Genomic DNA, 17155 nt, shown 5'->3' with positions numbered 1-17155 from the left:
GAGGTTGCGCGAGGCTCTGTGAGCCTCTGGTGAGTGGGGGGGGGATTTCTGCACGGGGGGTGGCGATAGCCCGTGGGGGGCACCATTGCGGAGCTTTACCCCGGGTGCGTGGCTGCGGAGGTCTGCAGCTGGCCAGTGTATTTCGTTTGCAAGAATCAGGACAAGTAGAAATGTCTTCAAAAAGGGGAGCTGACATACAGCTTTGTTGCTATCTCCAAAGAGATGAGTCTTCCAAGGACTTATGGATGAAAGTGAAACCTGTTCCACATTTAGATCAGCAATTTTCAACATTTTACTTCTCACTGCACACTGACCTGTATGGTCTCCTCTATGGACTTGCCTCTTGTGATGTCACTTCCAGGAGACTCTTCCAAGTTCAGAATGCTGCTATGTCTGTTTTAACCCATGCCGGGCTTTATGATGTCTTTGCTGTGTCAAGCAGCACTACGGGAAAGAGTTAACCTTCCCTTTGCTGCTGCTTGATTGATAAGAGGCACTTCTAGTTTTAAGTATGCCTCTCTAAAATACATTTAGCCAAAAGGATGTTTGCACTTTTTAAATATAAACATCAACCAAAAAAAGCATGTCTGTCCTACCGTTGGTTATGCACAGTTCAAAATATACTGTTACAGCTGCCATGCATGAAAGGCAAACTGAGTGTTACATTCGTGTTCATGTCCAGGATCTGCAGTGAGTGCTAGAGCAGTAGTCCCCAAACTTTTTAGCACCAGGACCTGCTTTTTAAAGTGACATTCTATCAGGACCCACCTAAGTTTACAACTTTAAAAAAAGATCTAGAAAGACATTATTTATTTATTTACCAGTAATAATAACCCAAAAAAGATTCTCAGATGCTTATCTCACTATATTTACACATTCTTGCAAACTGCAGGAGCTCAGTTTGCAAGGAACTGAGCTCTTTGCAGGGCAATTAGCAGCTATCTGATTTTTGAATAGCCTCAGGGCTTGAGGCAATTAGTCCTCTGATCTTTCCATCACCCTTATTTTCAGCTCAGCTTGCTGAAAATAAGCAAGGCTTGCTCAGCTGCTATGGGATCCATCAAAAATCAAGTCACCACCTACCAGTGAGTCCTGACCCACAGTTGGGGAATCACTGTACCAGAGTCAAAATAATTCATTCCCCACTAGTGAGATTTAACTGGTGAGCTTCAGGGTGGGAATGGATGACATTAGCAATTCACATTCTAAAAACGTGAAGCAAGGCATTCTCAAGTGGCCAAGAAAGGGGACGAGGACAATGATTTATTCCAGACAGGTATCAGAAAATGGAGACTCTCCCTGGTGAAAGGGACCATTGGAATGGATGCAGTCACATTCGGTTTGTTTGATGGTTGTAGCTGACCTACATGATTTTCTTCTGAGTGCTCCAAAACTGATGTGGGTCAAGTGGAGCTTGTAGAGTGGCTAAGATCCAGAGACCACTATGCTTGTATAAACATTGTCTTGCTGAATCAAGTCAAGCACCTCATCTCATATTTTGTCTCCAATAAGAACCAAACAAATGCATTTGGAAGCTCACAAGTAGATCAGCTCTAGACCTCCAGGTGCTGGAGGTGGTGCACCAGATACCACCTCCCTTGCATTGTGCCTTGCTGCGTTAAATGCCACCAGTGTGCCAAACCAGTGCCTCCACCACTCCTCCTTTTCTCCCGCTCCCTACATTCCAAAAGGATGAGAGGACTGGAATGGAAGAGAAAGTGTGGAGGAGGTGAGCTAGACTGTCCAGTGTACTCTCTAGCCTACTACTCTCCTCTCTATTGCACTTCCTTTTCCATTCTGTGTATTTTTCAACCCAGGGACTAGGGAGAAGCAGCAGAAATGGTGCTGCTTGTATCTGCCACTTGAGGCTGTTGCCTCAGTCAACTGGATGGATAGAACATCCTTACTCAAAGTACGATAGAAAGAGGAGGCCCATCCTCAGTGGCTTGTTCCCAGGATCCAGTGTTCAGAGATGCATGCCTGTTCTGACTGTGGAGAGGAAGATGATCTCATAGTGCTCTTTATAGTGCTTGTGAGATTAATCCCCCCTTCTTGTCTTTGCTTGTTTAAAGCAATGTGTTGGAGCTGTACGCTAGCTTTTCCCTTTTCACGCCTAGCTATAGAAATCCCTTCTCTTTTGGAAGCCAAATGTATCTATTGTAAGTGAGGTGCTGATTCATTTGGTTAATTCGCTGGAGAGAATAATCAGGTTCATGCATCTCTCTCTCTCCTCACACCACCTCCGCCAACTTCTCTTACATTTAAAAGTGAACGTGGCTGGCTGTGTCATTTTGATAAATAATGGTTTTCAGGCAGCTTCCCCCCTCTTTTCTTATCCCTGGGGCATGCACATTTTTCTTGAGATGCGCGCACAGAATGTACCAGAGAGCAAAAGAAAGACTTCGTAAAAGCCCATGTGAACCTTAGCTCTCTCCTTATTGAATAGGCTAATTAATGGGGCACAGTATGGTGCCTTCACTTCCTCTGAGATGCTGCTTTTGCTCTGCAGTCCTGCTGGGAAATTATAGTTTTTTTCCCCTCCATAAAATACAAACATACATCTCCAGGGTGTGATGGAAATGGCCAAGGATCTCTCTCTCCATTTCAGCAGAACAAAACCAAGACATGGTTGTTTCACAACATTCATGTTGACATAGTTTGAAACAAATGTTCTCAGTGGTGGCCCAAGACTTTGGGGTGCCGAAGGTGAGGCACCCTCCTAGTTGCCTGCTTGCCTTTCTGCCTCCTTTGCACACACACCCCCCCCCCGGCCTGCTTTCTGCATTTTCCTCCCTCCTGGCTGCCCTTTCCTAATAATGATGGTGGCAGGCTGCAAAGTGAGTGAAAAGCTGCTCCTTTGCTTCCTGTCTGCCAGCCTGCATACTTGAACTCAACAAGAAAGGGGGATTAGACTAGAAATGATGGCACAGGCAGCCATTCTCAGTGGGAGCCAAATGCCCCCCTGGGGAGCCCTGGCACATTTGAAGGGGACCACAGACCAGAAACTGTGAGAAGCAGATTTGATGCTTACTTCTTTGCGTGGTACCCATGTTTGATGGGGCAGGGGTGTGGAACCTGAGAAGAGCTTCTAAGGGACCGAAAGAAAGAAAGAAAGAAAGAAAGAAAGAAAGAAAGAGGTTGAGAATGGCTTGCATAGAGTAAGAGGAAGGAGCTTTCACTGCTGTGGACAACAACCCTGCAAGATAGATGAGACTGAGAGATAGTGACTGGCCCAAGGACACCCATGTAGTTTCATGGCTGAGCAGGGATGGTCTGCAGGTATGCCCCAGGAGTTTGGGAGAGGGTCATATGTTAGTAGGGGAATGTGAGTCCCTGGCTGGGAGCATGGTGTACCTTGTCAATTGTCAAAAAACTGATGGCCTGCCTTGACAATTTTAGTGCCTTCTCAGTGTGCCATGAAATGCAAAAGATTGAAAACTGCTACACTACATCATCTAGTGAGCTTTCTCCTAATAGCCCCTGTACCCTAGAAGGCTTGTGTAATCCTCCCCTCTGACCACTAGGATCATCTTCTAGAGCAGGGGTATCAAACACATTTCATGCAGAGGGCCGAATAGCATTCATGTTGCCTGCTGAGGGCCGAAAGTGATGTCATTTGGCAGGAAGTGATGTCATTAAACAGTTCATGACCAAAAATAAGCACTTTTTCTTACTTGGGAACTCATTAGCTGCAAATGACAGAAGAGAAAATATACATATCTTGATCATATTCAAGATATGGGCGAGCCAAATTTCTGTGTGGGCTGCTGTTTCAGCGGTAACACCTCAGCACTGCTCAGCAACTGAGAGCCTGAGGGCCGGATAAAAAGCTTCCGCGGGCCGCATTCAGCCCCCGGGCCTTATGTTCGACACCCTGTTCTAGAGGCTCCATGATGATGCAGGGGCCTCTGGGGGGGGGGTGCTCATATTTGTAGACAGGGCTTCCTGAGGGAACAGTATCAAGAAGCTATTGTCTAATTTCTGCCATCAATACTGGAGGGTTCAGGAGCGGTTGGTTCAGTAAGATGGGCCCTCTGTTGGTCATAGGCCCTCAACTGGTGTCCTCTTCACCCAACCTGGTCAAGATCTGATGCTTCCCTTACTCTCTTTTCAATAATCATTTCTATTTCGTTCCTAGCTTTTACTCTGAAGATCAGCAGTGCTGCATTTTTTATTTCAGCCAGCTTGGCAACTCTCCTGCCCATTGCTTTCAGAGTTGGGTTCTTCTTTTTGTTCTGTAGGAATCCCCCCAAAATCAGAGTCCTATTGCTTGAGAGATTCATCGTTCTATGCTTATGGTTTGTTTTGATGAAAGGACAGCATTAAATTAACTTTTTGGGTTAAGAGTTGGAAGGGCCGGTTTGAATGCTGTCATATATTTGGTTTGGAATCCTCTCTCTTCCCTTTGTTATGGAAAATGGCTGAAGCATGGCTTAGGTCAAGAGGAAGGAGCCTGGGAGCAGGCCACCACCACTGTGCTTAACTGCAATATGTGGCACAAGAAATAATACTGAAAAAGAAGTGACATCTTTTTCTGTCTTAAAGCAGATTAGGCTGTCAGAGTGGGTCAGCTGATGATCGTGGCCATCTGTGATGTCCATCCCCCTGGTGGGCGCGGGGGTGTGTGTGTGGAACACGGGTAGCGGGTTTGGCAGGCGACTTACCCCTAGGAGAACACACACACGAGGTCCCAGAGGATGAGTTTCGCCAGGCGGTTTAATCAGTTGGGTTCTTTAGATTCCTTAAGGGTCTTGTTTCACATCACAAGGACCCCTGGCACATTAATGTTAAGCTAAAGAAAGCCCACAGAAAAGTCCTTCGTATGGAGCTGCGCTGCAGCTGAGTTCTGGCACACCGGTCTGCAGGGGGTGCTGTGGGGTCTGGCCAGGAGGTCCTCAAGACAGCAGCCCAACAGGGCCCTTCCTGAGAGCAACAAAGTTGGTATTGTTCACTGGCCAGTTGTGGGCGCTGCTTGAGGGGAAGGTGACGACTGACCGGCCCCAGCAGGGCACCTCTTCCTTTGGGGGCAGGGCCTGGGGGCCTGCTCCAGGCCCAGGATGGGCTGAGGGAAGAGTCCAGAGTCACCCTTGCTTCCCCAGGAAGTGCAACCTCCCTTGCCAGCTGTGGGGCTCCACATGAGCCTCCTGGGTGGCCAGGGTAGCCCTGCCCCTTCCGGCCAGGAGCTCAGCCTGAGATCCCAGGCCTCCAGCTAGCCCAGTCTCCCACAATGCCAGTTGTGCTGTGGTGTGGAGCAACTGGTGGGTGGCCGACTCAGCCAGCGCCCTGCCCCGTGGGCATGAACCCTGCACCGGGGCTCGGTGCTGGGTTCAGGGCGGCTGGCTCTGCTGACCCCTCTCCTCTGCAGCCACTCCAGGGGCTCCTCAGGCAGTGGGCAAGGCCTCCCCGGCCTGCCCGTGTCTCTGCCTTACAAGGAGACCCCTGGTGAGGAACCTGGCTAACCTCCTCGTTCCTCTTGTTCTTCCCCACATCTGGTGGGGGGCATCACTGTGGGTGCCTTCCCAGGGTGACACCATCCAAATTCCAACATCATTGTTTCAAAACTGATGTACTGAAGCATTGGTGTAGAGAAGCTCTTGTGTAGAGGCCTGCTGTTGATTCACATTCTTAGCCAGTACTGTAGAACAGGGCCATGCAAACCCAGGCTTGGAGGAAGATCTGTCTGCCTGGTGAGCAGACCTGCCTCTGAGTGGGATATCTCCTGCTTTGATATTGGCACTGGGAGTCGTGTCTGCCCAGACGTCCTGTTGTGCAGCCTTCCGGGATGCTGGGCAACCAACGTAGCTGCTGAGTGTGTCCCAGAACCCAAATCTACCCAGGAGAGGAGCTGCGTGGAGGTGGAACGAAAAGCTGTGGTTCTGACTGGGACTGCATTTTCTGAGCACAGTGGTCACGACTTTGGATGCTGCTGCTCTAGAACAGTGAAAAGTGGGATGAAAAAATCCAGCACCAGAGCAGAGCGTAGTGGTGGCCCTAGAATGGCCCAAGGCAACGGTTCCCAAAGTGTTGGAACCCGTGAGGCTCTGCGCACTGTGTTCTCTGTGCGTGGCTCCCAGAAGTGATTGGCAATGGCATCAAACTTCTGAGTTTGGAGACATAAATAAATAAAAATTAAATTTTAAAAATGCAACTTTTCTCATTTCAGCCCAGGAGAAGAACCTCTGAGCGCCCTCTCCTAGGTGGAAATTGTGCAGATAATAATTGCTGGGAATGCTGGAACTGGGAGTCCTGGTCCTAGTTTCCCAAGGAAAATATGCTACTAGTCAGGATAACTAGATGTCATAACCCAAAAGAGGACAAGGGACCCCAAAATGTAGTGCATCCAAGAAAAATGTAGGACATGACAAAATAAAAGCTAAAAACACTCATATATTGATTTCATGTGGTTAATTTAAACACTATATTACTTATTAAATTTAAAACCCTATTGCATATAATTTATTATGTTTAATTTATTAATTTACAAGAAGGCTATGTGCTGCCTGCTCACAGGGAAAAGGAGGACATTTAAGTTCTTTTCCAAGACATGAGGCTCAAAAAGAGGACATGTCCTGGGAAAAGAGAATGTCTGATCACCCTGGCTGCTAGGGCCCTGAAATTCTGGTGGCCTCTGTCTCCGTTATTCTTGCAAGCATGCCACAGGGGTGTTCACTTTTTCAAGCATTCCTGCTTGAGAGCTCCCTACATCACTAACAGTGTTTTTAGGGTGGCTTCTCTGGGAAGTGTACCTGGCAAACTGAGAGGGGAGCTTTTGCTCCAGAGGTGTGGTCTTCCCTTTCAGGGTCAGGAGGACAATGGAGCTGGCATCCATTCCAGCCTCCACCTCCCCACCCTATTTAGCTCCAAGTTACACTGCTGCTGCTGAGGTCATTGTGCTTTCATCTCTAGCTCTGCAGGAAACAAAGAAAGTCCAGTGCCAAAGGAGAAGGAAGTTTCCAATTATCCACGATAGCTACTATGTTACAAGCCACTTGGCCAAGAAAGGCAGAATAACATGTGAAATCCAAGCAAAACAAACTATTTTGGAAGATGACAATTGGATCAGGGTGTAGGCAGGCTTGATAGCTTGGAAACTCAATCCTTCACAGCTCCGTGCAGCAACCATTTTGTACTTTTTTATGAACTGACCAACAGACATTGACTTTGCTCACTGACTCATTAGCAAAGGCTTGGACAAGGGGATCTGTGTCTAACTCCAGTATGTGGAAAATGGAAGCATTGGCGCCCTTTTCTATTGTAATGGCTGGCTCTCAGTTGCTTCTTTTTTTTGGGGGGGGGGGAACGGAACGGGACGACGACGACACTCAGGTATGAGTAACGGAAGTCCATCTGGGAAGGATTCTGTCAGACAGGGGCAACCTATCCATTAGGCAACATGATGGAGGTTTCATCAGCAGTAGATTGTGGGGGTGTGTGTGTGTGGCAAGAGCACAGTGGATTTGGGGTGCCCTTCACCCCGAGTTTGCCACTGCTGCCCTCCAGCCTGCCGTGGATGCAAACCCCAACAGATTTGCTTTCCACCTGCTAAAAGTGAGCAGAAAGTAGTTCACCTGCCGCTTTTTTGTGCTCCAGCTTTGGAAGTGTAGGACTTCCAGTTCGATTTAGTGGCCCTGCGTTAATAGAAGGTAGTCTTTCATTTGCAGAGTAAGTTTAAATCAAATAAGATGTCCTCTTCTTTTGCAATTGAAAGACCCATGAGAAGTAAGCTGCTGTAACTATGCAACATTTTTAGGGAAAAAAACAACAACTATGCAACTTTTTTTAGGGAAAAAAAATTGGTAAGGGATCAAACAGCAACCTAGAATTTTAAATCTCCAACTTACAGAAACACACAACTGCTTGGCCATCACCCCTTGCAAAGCTTTTGCAGGCCATTAAGGACATTCTAAAAGAAAATCTTTTAAATGCACCCTTGAGAAACCCCCAAAGCATTAAGCCCTCTGAGATTTAGGATGTGATGTCTGGGGAAAAAAAAATTCACCAGGTGCTTCCATTCTCAGTGCTCCGGTTAATTCTGGTAAAGCTGCTGCCACCTCAACAGGAGGGTTGTGAAATACAATAATCCTTTAAAGGGAATTGATTCCTTCTCATTGCATTCTCTTAAGACCACATTTTCAAGGAGGATTCAAGTGTCAGGGAAATGAAATGAAAGGCTTTAGTTCTTAGGCACAAAGGCTTACGCTTGCAAACAGAGTGAGAAAAGAGAATTGTATAAGCGTTTTGGTAGCATGCGTTCTCAACCCGAAGCCTAATCTGATCTTTCAGAATAGTGTTCATCTTAGGTCAGATTTATTTGGTGTTGTCTTGTCTCTCTTAGGGTGCAGTCCTAACCCCTTATGTCCGTGCTTTCCAGCACGGACATAAGGGCAGTGCAGCTCTGAGGCAAGGGAACAAACATTCCCTGACTTTGAGGAGGCCTCTGTGAGTGACACCCAACTGCAGGATGAAGCACACGTCCCATTGGCACCGCTATGCCAGTGCTGGAAAGCACTGATATAAGGGGTTAGGATTGCACCCTTAGTCAAAACCCAGCCTATGCCTGTGACCTGAGATCTGGCTGCGCTTGAGAAGGGGTGTCAAATGCTACCTCTCTTTCTCTAGTGGTGCACCAAAGCTCAAACCTTCACCATTTCTGTTGCCACCATCCTGCTGCTCAATTTCCTTTCACACTCTCTGGATTTAACAAAAGGACAAGGGGAACAAAGCAAAAGAGGAAGTGTGGAGGAAAAGCTTTCACCCTCACAACAGCCTTGTGAGGTAGGCTAGGCTGAGAGATTGTGAGTAACCTAGGGTCACCCAGTAGACTCATTGAAAGAGTAAGGATTTGAACCCAGAGCTCCCCAGTCCTACTCAGACCGCACCACCCCAGCGCCTGTGTTAACAACAACAACAGCCAGTGGATTCTGTCTTTGAGGGTAGAAGAAGGCCTGTTAAAAAGGTGCTATTAAAGAGTTATTGTTCTCTTACAGAGTTAATTAAAGAGTTACCTGTTCGTACTTCCTCCCCCTCCCCATTCTTTCTTCATTAGAACTCTGACCACTGTATAATCAATCACAAATACGCTCATAAAGGCAGCTGAGTGAGCCGCAGCCCAGCTGCTTCTGAGCAAGTTCTGACAAGGACCAGATTTTCTCTGATGGTCCTGTTAATTCTGTGAGCTCCACAGCCAGTAATCAGTATTAATCCAAGCTGAGAGCTTGTGCTTGGCTTTGAAGACTAGATAGTTTTCCTGAGAAGACTCAGGACAGCATAAAAAAAAAATTAATACAAGGAGCTGAAACTCCTGAGTAGAAATTCTTCTGCATCATGGCTATTTCCATGTGGGCCAAGTTGATCTGATCACGCAGTTATGATTTGGTGCTGGCAATGTTTTATGACCCTTTATAAAATGAGAGAATAGATCCCTGCGCCCAAAGAGCTTACAATCTAGGTCGACGCAAGGGAAACAACAGAGGAAGTTTCTGTTCACTTCTCCACACATTGTCTTCCACTCAGTGGTGTCGCTAGGAGGTGCGGGTGGTGCGGGCTGCACTGGGTGACGCGCACAGGGAGGGTGACGTGCACTGGGGGGTTGACACGCTAAAATCGCGATGGTTAGGAGTAACCCTATCATGCTATATACCGTTGGATGCGGAATTTCCAGCAGAATGCAGTCAAGAAAACCAAAGTGAAATATCTCCTTTCTATCAAGAGTTATGGCCAAAAAAACTGGAGAACAAAATATGCATGGATCCCTATGGAAAGTGAAACCGAGCCGCATCGCGCGTTTACTCATTAATAGGCGAACTTGCCTTAGTCTGTCGGAAGGGGCAGGCTGAGAGGAATCCAAAGACACCAGAGTGGTCCTGATCCAATGAATGCAGCCCAAAAAAACACCTGAGAAGGAAGTCCCTCCCTCCAAGCAGACGAATGTATTGAGCCCTATGGAAAGCGAAACTAAGCCTCACAGTCGCGTTTACTTGCGAGTAAACAAACGTGCCTTGGCTGGTGGTCAGGCCAGGCAAAGGGGAATGTGAAGCCACCAGAATGGTCCTGATCTGATGGAACTGGAGCTCAACAAATTCTCCAGAAGGCAGCCTCCCCCCCCCCCACTAAAAAGGATCAAAACAGAGGCTTCAGCTGATAAGGTGAACCTTTTTGAGACTTGCAAAGCCAGGTGGATCCTGACAGTGATCTGGTTTAAAAAGAAGTTCTTAAATTGAACTGGGCACTGGGTAGAGCTGAAAACCTTACTGGTTTTGGAGAGGGGGGTGTTATTGCAGGCAGGCTACAGAGGAAATTCACTTTGTGGAACAGGGCTGGCTTCTGCTTATTTAATTATTTGTTTTACTTTATTTATACATAATTTGCCTGATGGTGTCACTTCTACTTCTACCGTGACATCACTTCTGGTGGGTCTTGGACAGATTGCCATTCTAAAAAGTGGGTCCCAGTGCTAAAAGTTTGAGAACTGCTGCAATAAGGTGTTAGTAAGTTGTCACCTGGGGGGGGTGACACCACTAGTGACCAAAATCACTAAAATCACAGTTTGGAGGAATAATACCATCATGTTATATGTCAATAAATGGGTAATTTCATGCAGAATGTGTTAAGAACATAAGAACATAAGAACAGCCCCACTGGATCAGGCCATAGGCCCATCTAGTCCAGCTTCCTGTATCTCACAGCGGCCCACCAAATGCCCCAGGGAGCACACCAGATAACAAGAGACCTCATCCTGGTGCCCTCCCTTGCATCTGGCATTCTGACATAATCCATTTCTAAAATCAGGAGGTTGCGCATACACATCATGGCTTGTACCCCGTAATGGATTTTTCCTCCAGAAACTTGTACAATCCCCTTTTAAAGGCGTCTAGGGTAGACGCCAGCACCACATCCTGTGGCAAGGAGTTCCACAGACCGACCACACGCTGAGTAAAGAAATATTTTCTTTTGTCTGTCCTAACCCGCCCAACACTCAATTTTAGTGGATGTCCCCTGGTTCTGGTATTATGTGAGAGTGTAAAGAGCATCTCCCTATCCACTCTGTCCATCCCCTGCATAATTTTGTATGTCTCAATCATGTCCCCCCTCAGGCGTCTCTTTTCTAGGCTGAAGAGGCCCAAACGCCGTAGCCTTTCCTCATAAGGAAGGTGCCCCAGCCCCGTAATCATCTTAGTCGCTCTCTTTTACACCTTTTTCATTTCCACTATGTCTTTTTTGAGATGCGGCGACCAGAGCTGGACACAATACTCCAGGTGTGGCCTTACCATAGATTTGTACAACGGCATTATAATACTAGCCGTTTTGTTCTCAATACCCTTCCTAATGATCCCAAGCATAGAATTGGCCTTCTTCACTGCCGCCGCACATTGGGTCGACACTTTCATCGACCTGTCCACCACTACCCCAAGATCTCTCTCCTGATCTGTCACAGACAGCTCAGAACCCATCAGCCTATATCTCAAGTTTTGATTTTTTGCCCCAATGTGCATGACTTTACACTTACTGACATTGAAGCGCATCTGCCATTTTGCTGCCCATTCTGCCAGTCTGGAGAGATCCTTCTGGAGCTCCTCACAATCACTTCTGGTCTTCACCACTCGGAAAAGTTTGGTGTCGTCTGCAAACTTAGCCACTTCACTGCTCAACCCTGTCTCCAGGTCATTTATGAAGAGGTTGAAAAGCACCGGTCCCAGGACAGATCCTTGGGGCACACCGCTTTTCACCTCTCTCCATTGTGAAAATTGCCCATTGACACCCACTCTCTGCTTCCTGGCCTCCAACCAGTTCTCAATCCACGAGAGGACCTGTCCTCTAATTCCCTGACTGTGGAGTTTTTTCAGTAGCCTTTGGTGAGGGACCATGTCAAACGCCTTCTGAAAGTCCAGATATATAATGTCCACGGGTTCTCCCACATCCACATGCCTGTTGACCTTTTCAAAGAATTCTATAAGGTTTGTGAGGCAAGACTTACCCTTACAGAAGCCATGCTGACTCTCCCTCAGCAAGGCCTGTTCATCTATGTGTTTTGAGATCCTATCTTTGATGAGGCATTCTACCATCTTTCCCGGTATGGATGTTAGGCTGACCGGCCTATAGTTTCCCGGGTCCCCCCTCTTTCCCTTTTTAAAAATAGGCGTGACATTTGCTATCCTCCAATCTTCTGGCACCGTGGCCGTTTTGAGGGACAAGTTGCATACCTTAGTCAAGAGATCTGCAACTTCATTCTTCAATTCCTTAATAACTCTTGGGTGGATGCCATCAGGGCCCGGTGACTTATTGATCTTTAATTTATCAATGAGGACTGAAACATCTTCTCTTTTAACCTCTATCTGACTTAACTCCTCGGTCAGTAGGGGCCGTTCGGGCAGCGGTATCTGCCCGAGGTCTTCTGCTGTGAAGACAGATGCAAAGATTTAATTTCTCTGCCATCTCTAAGTCTCCTTTTATCTCCCCTTTTCCTCCCTCACCATCCAGAGGGCCAACCGCTTGTCTGGCGGGTTTCCTGCTTTTAACATATTTGAAGAAGCTTTTATTATTCCCCTTAATGTTGCTGGCCATGCATTCCTCATAGTCTCGCTTGGCCTCCCATATCACCTTCTTACATTTCTTTTGCCACAATTTATGTTCCTTTTTATTCTCCTCATTAGGGCAAGACTTCCATTTACAGAAGGAAGCTTCCTTGCCCTTCACAGCCTCTCTAACTTGGCTGGTTAGCCATGCGGGCACTCTCCTGGATTTAGTGGAACCCTTCTTTCTTTGCGGTATACACCTCTCCTGGGCCTCTATTACTGTTGTTTTAAGCAGCCTCCATGCACTCTGGAGAGATTGGACTCTTTTTACCCTCCCTTTCAACCTCCTTCTAACCAGCCTCCTCATTTGGGGGAAGTCTTCCCGTTGGAAGTCAAGGGTTTTTGTTAGAGATTTGCCTGGTATTCTTCCCCCAACATGCATGTCAAAACGGATCGCAGCATGATCACTGTTCCCCAATGGCTCAGTAACGTTTAAATCTCTAACCAGGTCCTGCATACCGCACAATATTAAATCCAGAGTCACCTGTCCTCTGGTGGGCTCCGTGACTAGCTGCTCTAAGTCACAGTCATTTAGCACGTCAAGAAATCTGGTTTCCTTATCGTGACCAGAACACAAATTGACCCAGTCAATATGAGGATAATTGAAGTCCCCCATGATTACAACCCTGTCCCTCCTTGTCACCTCCTGTTTCCTCATTTCAAAGTCCCCATCCGATTTCTGGTCTGGAGGACGATAGCACGCCCCCAGTATTACATCGCTGCACAAGCCTGGTAATTTAATCCACAGAGATTCTACAGTGGAGTCGGACCCACCTTCAATCTCTACTTTGCTGGATTCTATCCCTTCCTTAACATAAAGGGCCACCCCACCTCCAACACCCTGCCTGTCCCTCCTGTAGTTTATAGCCCGGGATTGCGGTATCCCACTGATTCTCCGCATTCCACCAGGTTTCCGTTATGCCCACCATGTCAATGTTTTCCCTTGTCATCAGACATTCCAGTTCTTCCACCTTTGCTCGTAGACTTCGGGCATTCGCATAAAAGCATTTGTACAAGGAATGCCCTAGGATGGGCTGCTTATTCGCTCCTTTGTCCCCGCATCCTCTCATTGTGCCAAACCGTCTATCACATCCCATCACGCTACCTTTGCCAATTTCTTCTCCTACCCTGCCTTTGTCTTGTTCTCTAACCTCCCCATCCTCTATTCTATCTTTGTTCTATCAAAAGGAATAGCCAAAAAACCAGTGGGGGCGGAGTGATGGTACATCGCCACGCCCACCACCTGGGGTGTTGCCCCACCCACTGCATGGGGAGTGATGCACTGGCATCCTGCACCAGGTGATGCGAACCCTAGTGACGCCACTGCTTCCACTCCCCTCTTGTCGTTTTCATATTCACGGAGCATGGAAAGAGGAACGAGAGCGGGGGAGAAGGACCCTGGTGGTATCTCTTTGCTAATGCACCACCAGGTATGGGAAGAGGCATTTAGCACATTGATTCAAGATGCTAGCAGGTCTTAGACTGCCCCTGGTGACCCAAGACTGCCAGGTATGGAATCTTAGAATTTTATTAGGAATCGTTGAGCAAGCAATTGTACAGAAATTTGCCACAACGTATGTGAATCTGCTCTATATTTATCTCACTCATTCTTAACCCAGATCATCACCTGAACTTCAAGATCCTGTGATATGCTGCAGTTATAAAATGCATGTGTGCAAACTGATGTACTGTGTGTGTTCTGGTGGAGGTTTCCTAAATTTTGAGAAACTGTTTGATCTGTAGCTCCAGATCAGTGGAGCTCAGTGGGATACCAGAATGTGTCTCATAAACCTCTCCACAAAAGAAAGCAGAAGCTGCAGGTTAGCTCCCCAAAAGTAACAAATATGAAGGGAGGCAAACTTCTCATGGAGAAGAGGAACTCTTATTTCCTTTCTCTTGTTGGCTTTCTTCCACCCAAGCCTGTCTTTGAGATTGTCTATGTTATGAATCATATACTTTGTTCATATTTGCAGCCCACCCTATTCCTGCTCATGGCTTTTTCTTTCTTTCTTTCAGTTAAGGGCAGTCAGAAATGTGAACTTAACTGCAGAGCGGTTGGCTACCGATTCTATGTGAGGCAAGCAGAGAAGGTCATTGATGGGACACCCTGTGACCAAAATGGAACATCTATCTGTGTGTCCGGGCAGTGCAAGGTAAGAGGAATGCTGGCCTCCCCTGAAAAATGGCATGTCAAACTCAAGACGTTGTGTGTTCTCATCTATGTGACTGGTTTTTACGAATGGGTTTGCCCAGGGTGAAAAGTGGTTTTTCTTCTGGATATTTCATATTTCTTTTTTTCCCTTTTTTTTTTTTTAAATTATGCGATTCAAAAAACCAACATGCCAGTCTTTGCATTCAAACAGATGTGTTGTTAATTACATCTCTACTTTTGGGGTCCCGCTTAAGTGAACAGCTATCTGGTTCTCTCATAACATGTGCCTCTTCTTTTGTGAATTCTCATCCATGATCTTCTCTGTTTGTGTGCCCTGTTGTTCGTCTTGGATAATCCCGTATTCACCGCTTTACCTCCACCAAGATTGTTGTAGCCCCCGAGTTCTGGGCATGCACTTCAGTTGTCTTTATGGTTATGTGTTAATTTTGACTGAGAGCTGATTGGAAAATTGACAGGGAAACCAGTTGTGTGGCTGAAACTTTGTGCATCTGATGGAGAAGGGGAAAAAAGGCATATGTGACTGGGGAAAAAAAACAACCATGAGATAGGGAAGCAAATGTGCTTTTGATGTTACATCTCTTTTGATCCTTACCCTCAATAAAAAATGCATCCCATTTTTGTAGCTCTTAAAGTGTTCAAAGCATGCCACAGACGCTATCCATTTTGCAATCCTTACAGCAACTCTTTAAGGGAGGTACCCTTATTGTGGGGAAGGGGGCCGATTGAATGACTGGCATACAGTCCCCCTCGTGACTAAATGGCAGAGATGAGATTTGAACTGGGGGCTTTCCTGTTCTGTATCTCATCCTCTTGGATACTGTTCTGCAGCAGCTGTTTCCAGTTTGGGAATTAGACAGTAATTGTTGTGAGTTGTTTTACATGGACACAGTGTGGAATTTTATGACCTAGCACCAAGAATATGCAAATGGAGGCTTTGGTCCTGTGCAGAGTTACTTGGGAGTGAGCCCCACAGAACACAGTGAGTTTAATGTCAAAGTAGACCTGACTCAGATATGGCTGTGCAACTCTTGATGACGCCAGGGAATGTTTGGAAATATCTGGCTACTTCTCAAATGTTTGGTGCTCTCTGCTACTCTTTCCAAATTTGCATATTGAGACCTAATGGCAAGAACATGACATTTGGTATTGCTGTAGTATCTAGGTTCCCAGGTAAAATGATTTTTCCATGTGGCTGATGGGTACACCTCAGGGGAAAGCTGTTTCAAGATTTTGCCCCTGATGCTTTCTTCTGAGCATCAGTAAGCGATCTGGGGCCAAAGTGGTTGATGTCCCACCTTCCCAAAATGAACCTTCATCTCCTATAATAAGATTCTTATTAGCATCTTTGCTATAGTATAGCTGATTCTTTTGGTGAGTGGAAAATCTCTCTTGGAGTTCTTATTATCTCGTTAAGTGCATAGAAATTTACCATCACCAAGCAGAATAATGGGGCTTATTCAAGCACGTGAACATTATTTTGTTTTTCACTTTGGAAAACTGATCTGGGGGATGGGGCAGGATGAACTCAAGACCTCCCTGCTCCCCCTCATTGGAGTCAACAGTGAGTAGCTGCTGCCCCCTTTTTGCTGTTTTTACTCCTTTGGCTTCCTTCCCTTCTCTTCCTGCTCTTCTCTTTTAAAAAGGGAAAAGCCTTCAGGGGAATTGTGTCAAGAGGATGAGAGTGGTAGCCTAGAGTGTCTCTTGGGACATGTTTCTCTTGGGAGACACTCTAGCTCATTTATCTATTGCACACAGTTCCTCATCTCCTCCCCAGGCTCTGCATTTTAAAGTGGGAAGGGTACAGAGAATAAGAGGAGGAGCCGTAACTTGTGGAGGGGGGAAGCTGAGGCAATGGTCAGATCAGGGGCCTGTGCAGGTCATCTGATACCCACTGCTGATCTGCTGCTTGACCGTATGGCCTGCACTTTCAACTGTTTTGCCATGCCAGAAGACATATTTCTATCTTTTGGATAGAGGCCCAGTTTTCCTCTCATCCCAGCTTTCTCCTCTGCTTCCCACTTGTCCACATCTGGACAATATCACACATGTTCTTCAGCTTTATTTTTGGCAATTCAGAGCATAGTTAGAAGCTTTGAATGTTCTTTGTAAATGATAGATATGTGTGGAGCTCAGTTATGGGTCTCTTGTTCTGTAGCAGAGGCATAGCTAGGTCATTTGACACCCAGGGCCCATAAAATTGTGTCACCCTATATGACTTATTTATTTATTTATTTATTTATTTATTTATTTATAATTAATCTACATTTTTATACCACCCTTCCTCTAAGCAGCTCAGGGTGGTGTACGTGGTTCCTCCCCTTATTTTGTCCTCACAACAACCCTGTGAGGTATGTGAGACAGAGTTACTATTAGTCATGGCATGAAATGAATAACAATAATGGCCAGAAAA

General features: G+C 46.5%; 1 protein-coding gene across 2 annotated transcripts in view; it reads left to right on the top strand.

Annotated features, from left to right (window-relative positions):
- The window catches only part of THSD4 (thrombospondin type 1 domain containing 4), a 432381-nt gene that overhangs the window by 185865 nt on the left and 229361 nt on the right, over nt 1–17155 (top strand). For both annotated transcript variants that reach the window (XM_066635874.1, XM_066635875.1), the window contains one exon: nt 14589–14725. In XM_066635874.1, coding sequence (XP_066491971.1) covers nt 14589–14725 — 137 coding nt within the window. The remainder of the gene's footprint in view (nt 1–14588; nt 14726–17155) is intronic.

The sequence above is a fragment of the Tiliqua scincoides genome, chromosome 8 (assembly GCF_035046505.1).
Source record: "Tiliqua scincoides isolate rTilSci1 chromosome 8, rTilSci1.hap2, whole genome shotgun sequence".
NCBI classification, from domain to species: Eukaryota; Metazoa; Chordata; class Lepidosauria; order Squamata; family Scincidae; genus Tiliqua; species Tiliqua scincoides.
This window is presented reverse-complemented; position numbering and strand designations above follow the sequence as displayed.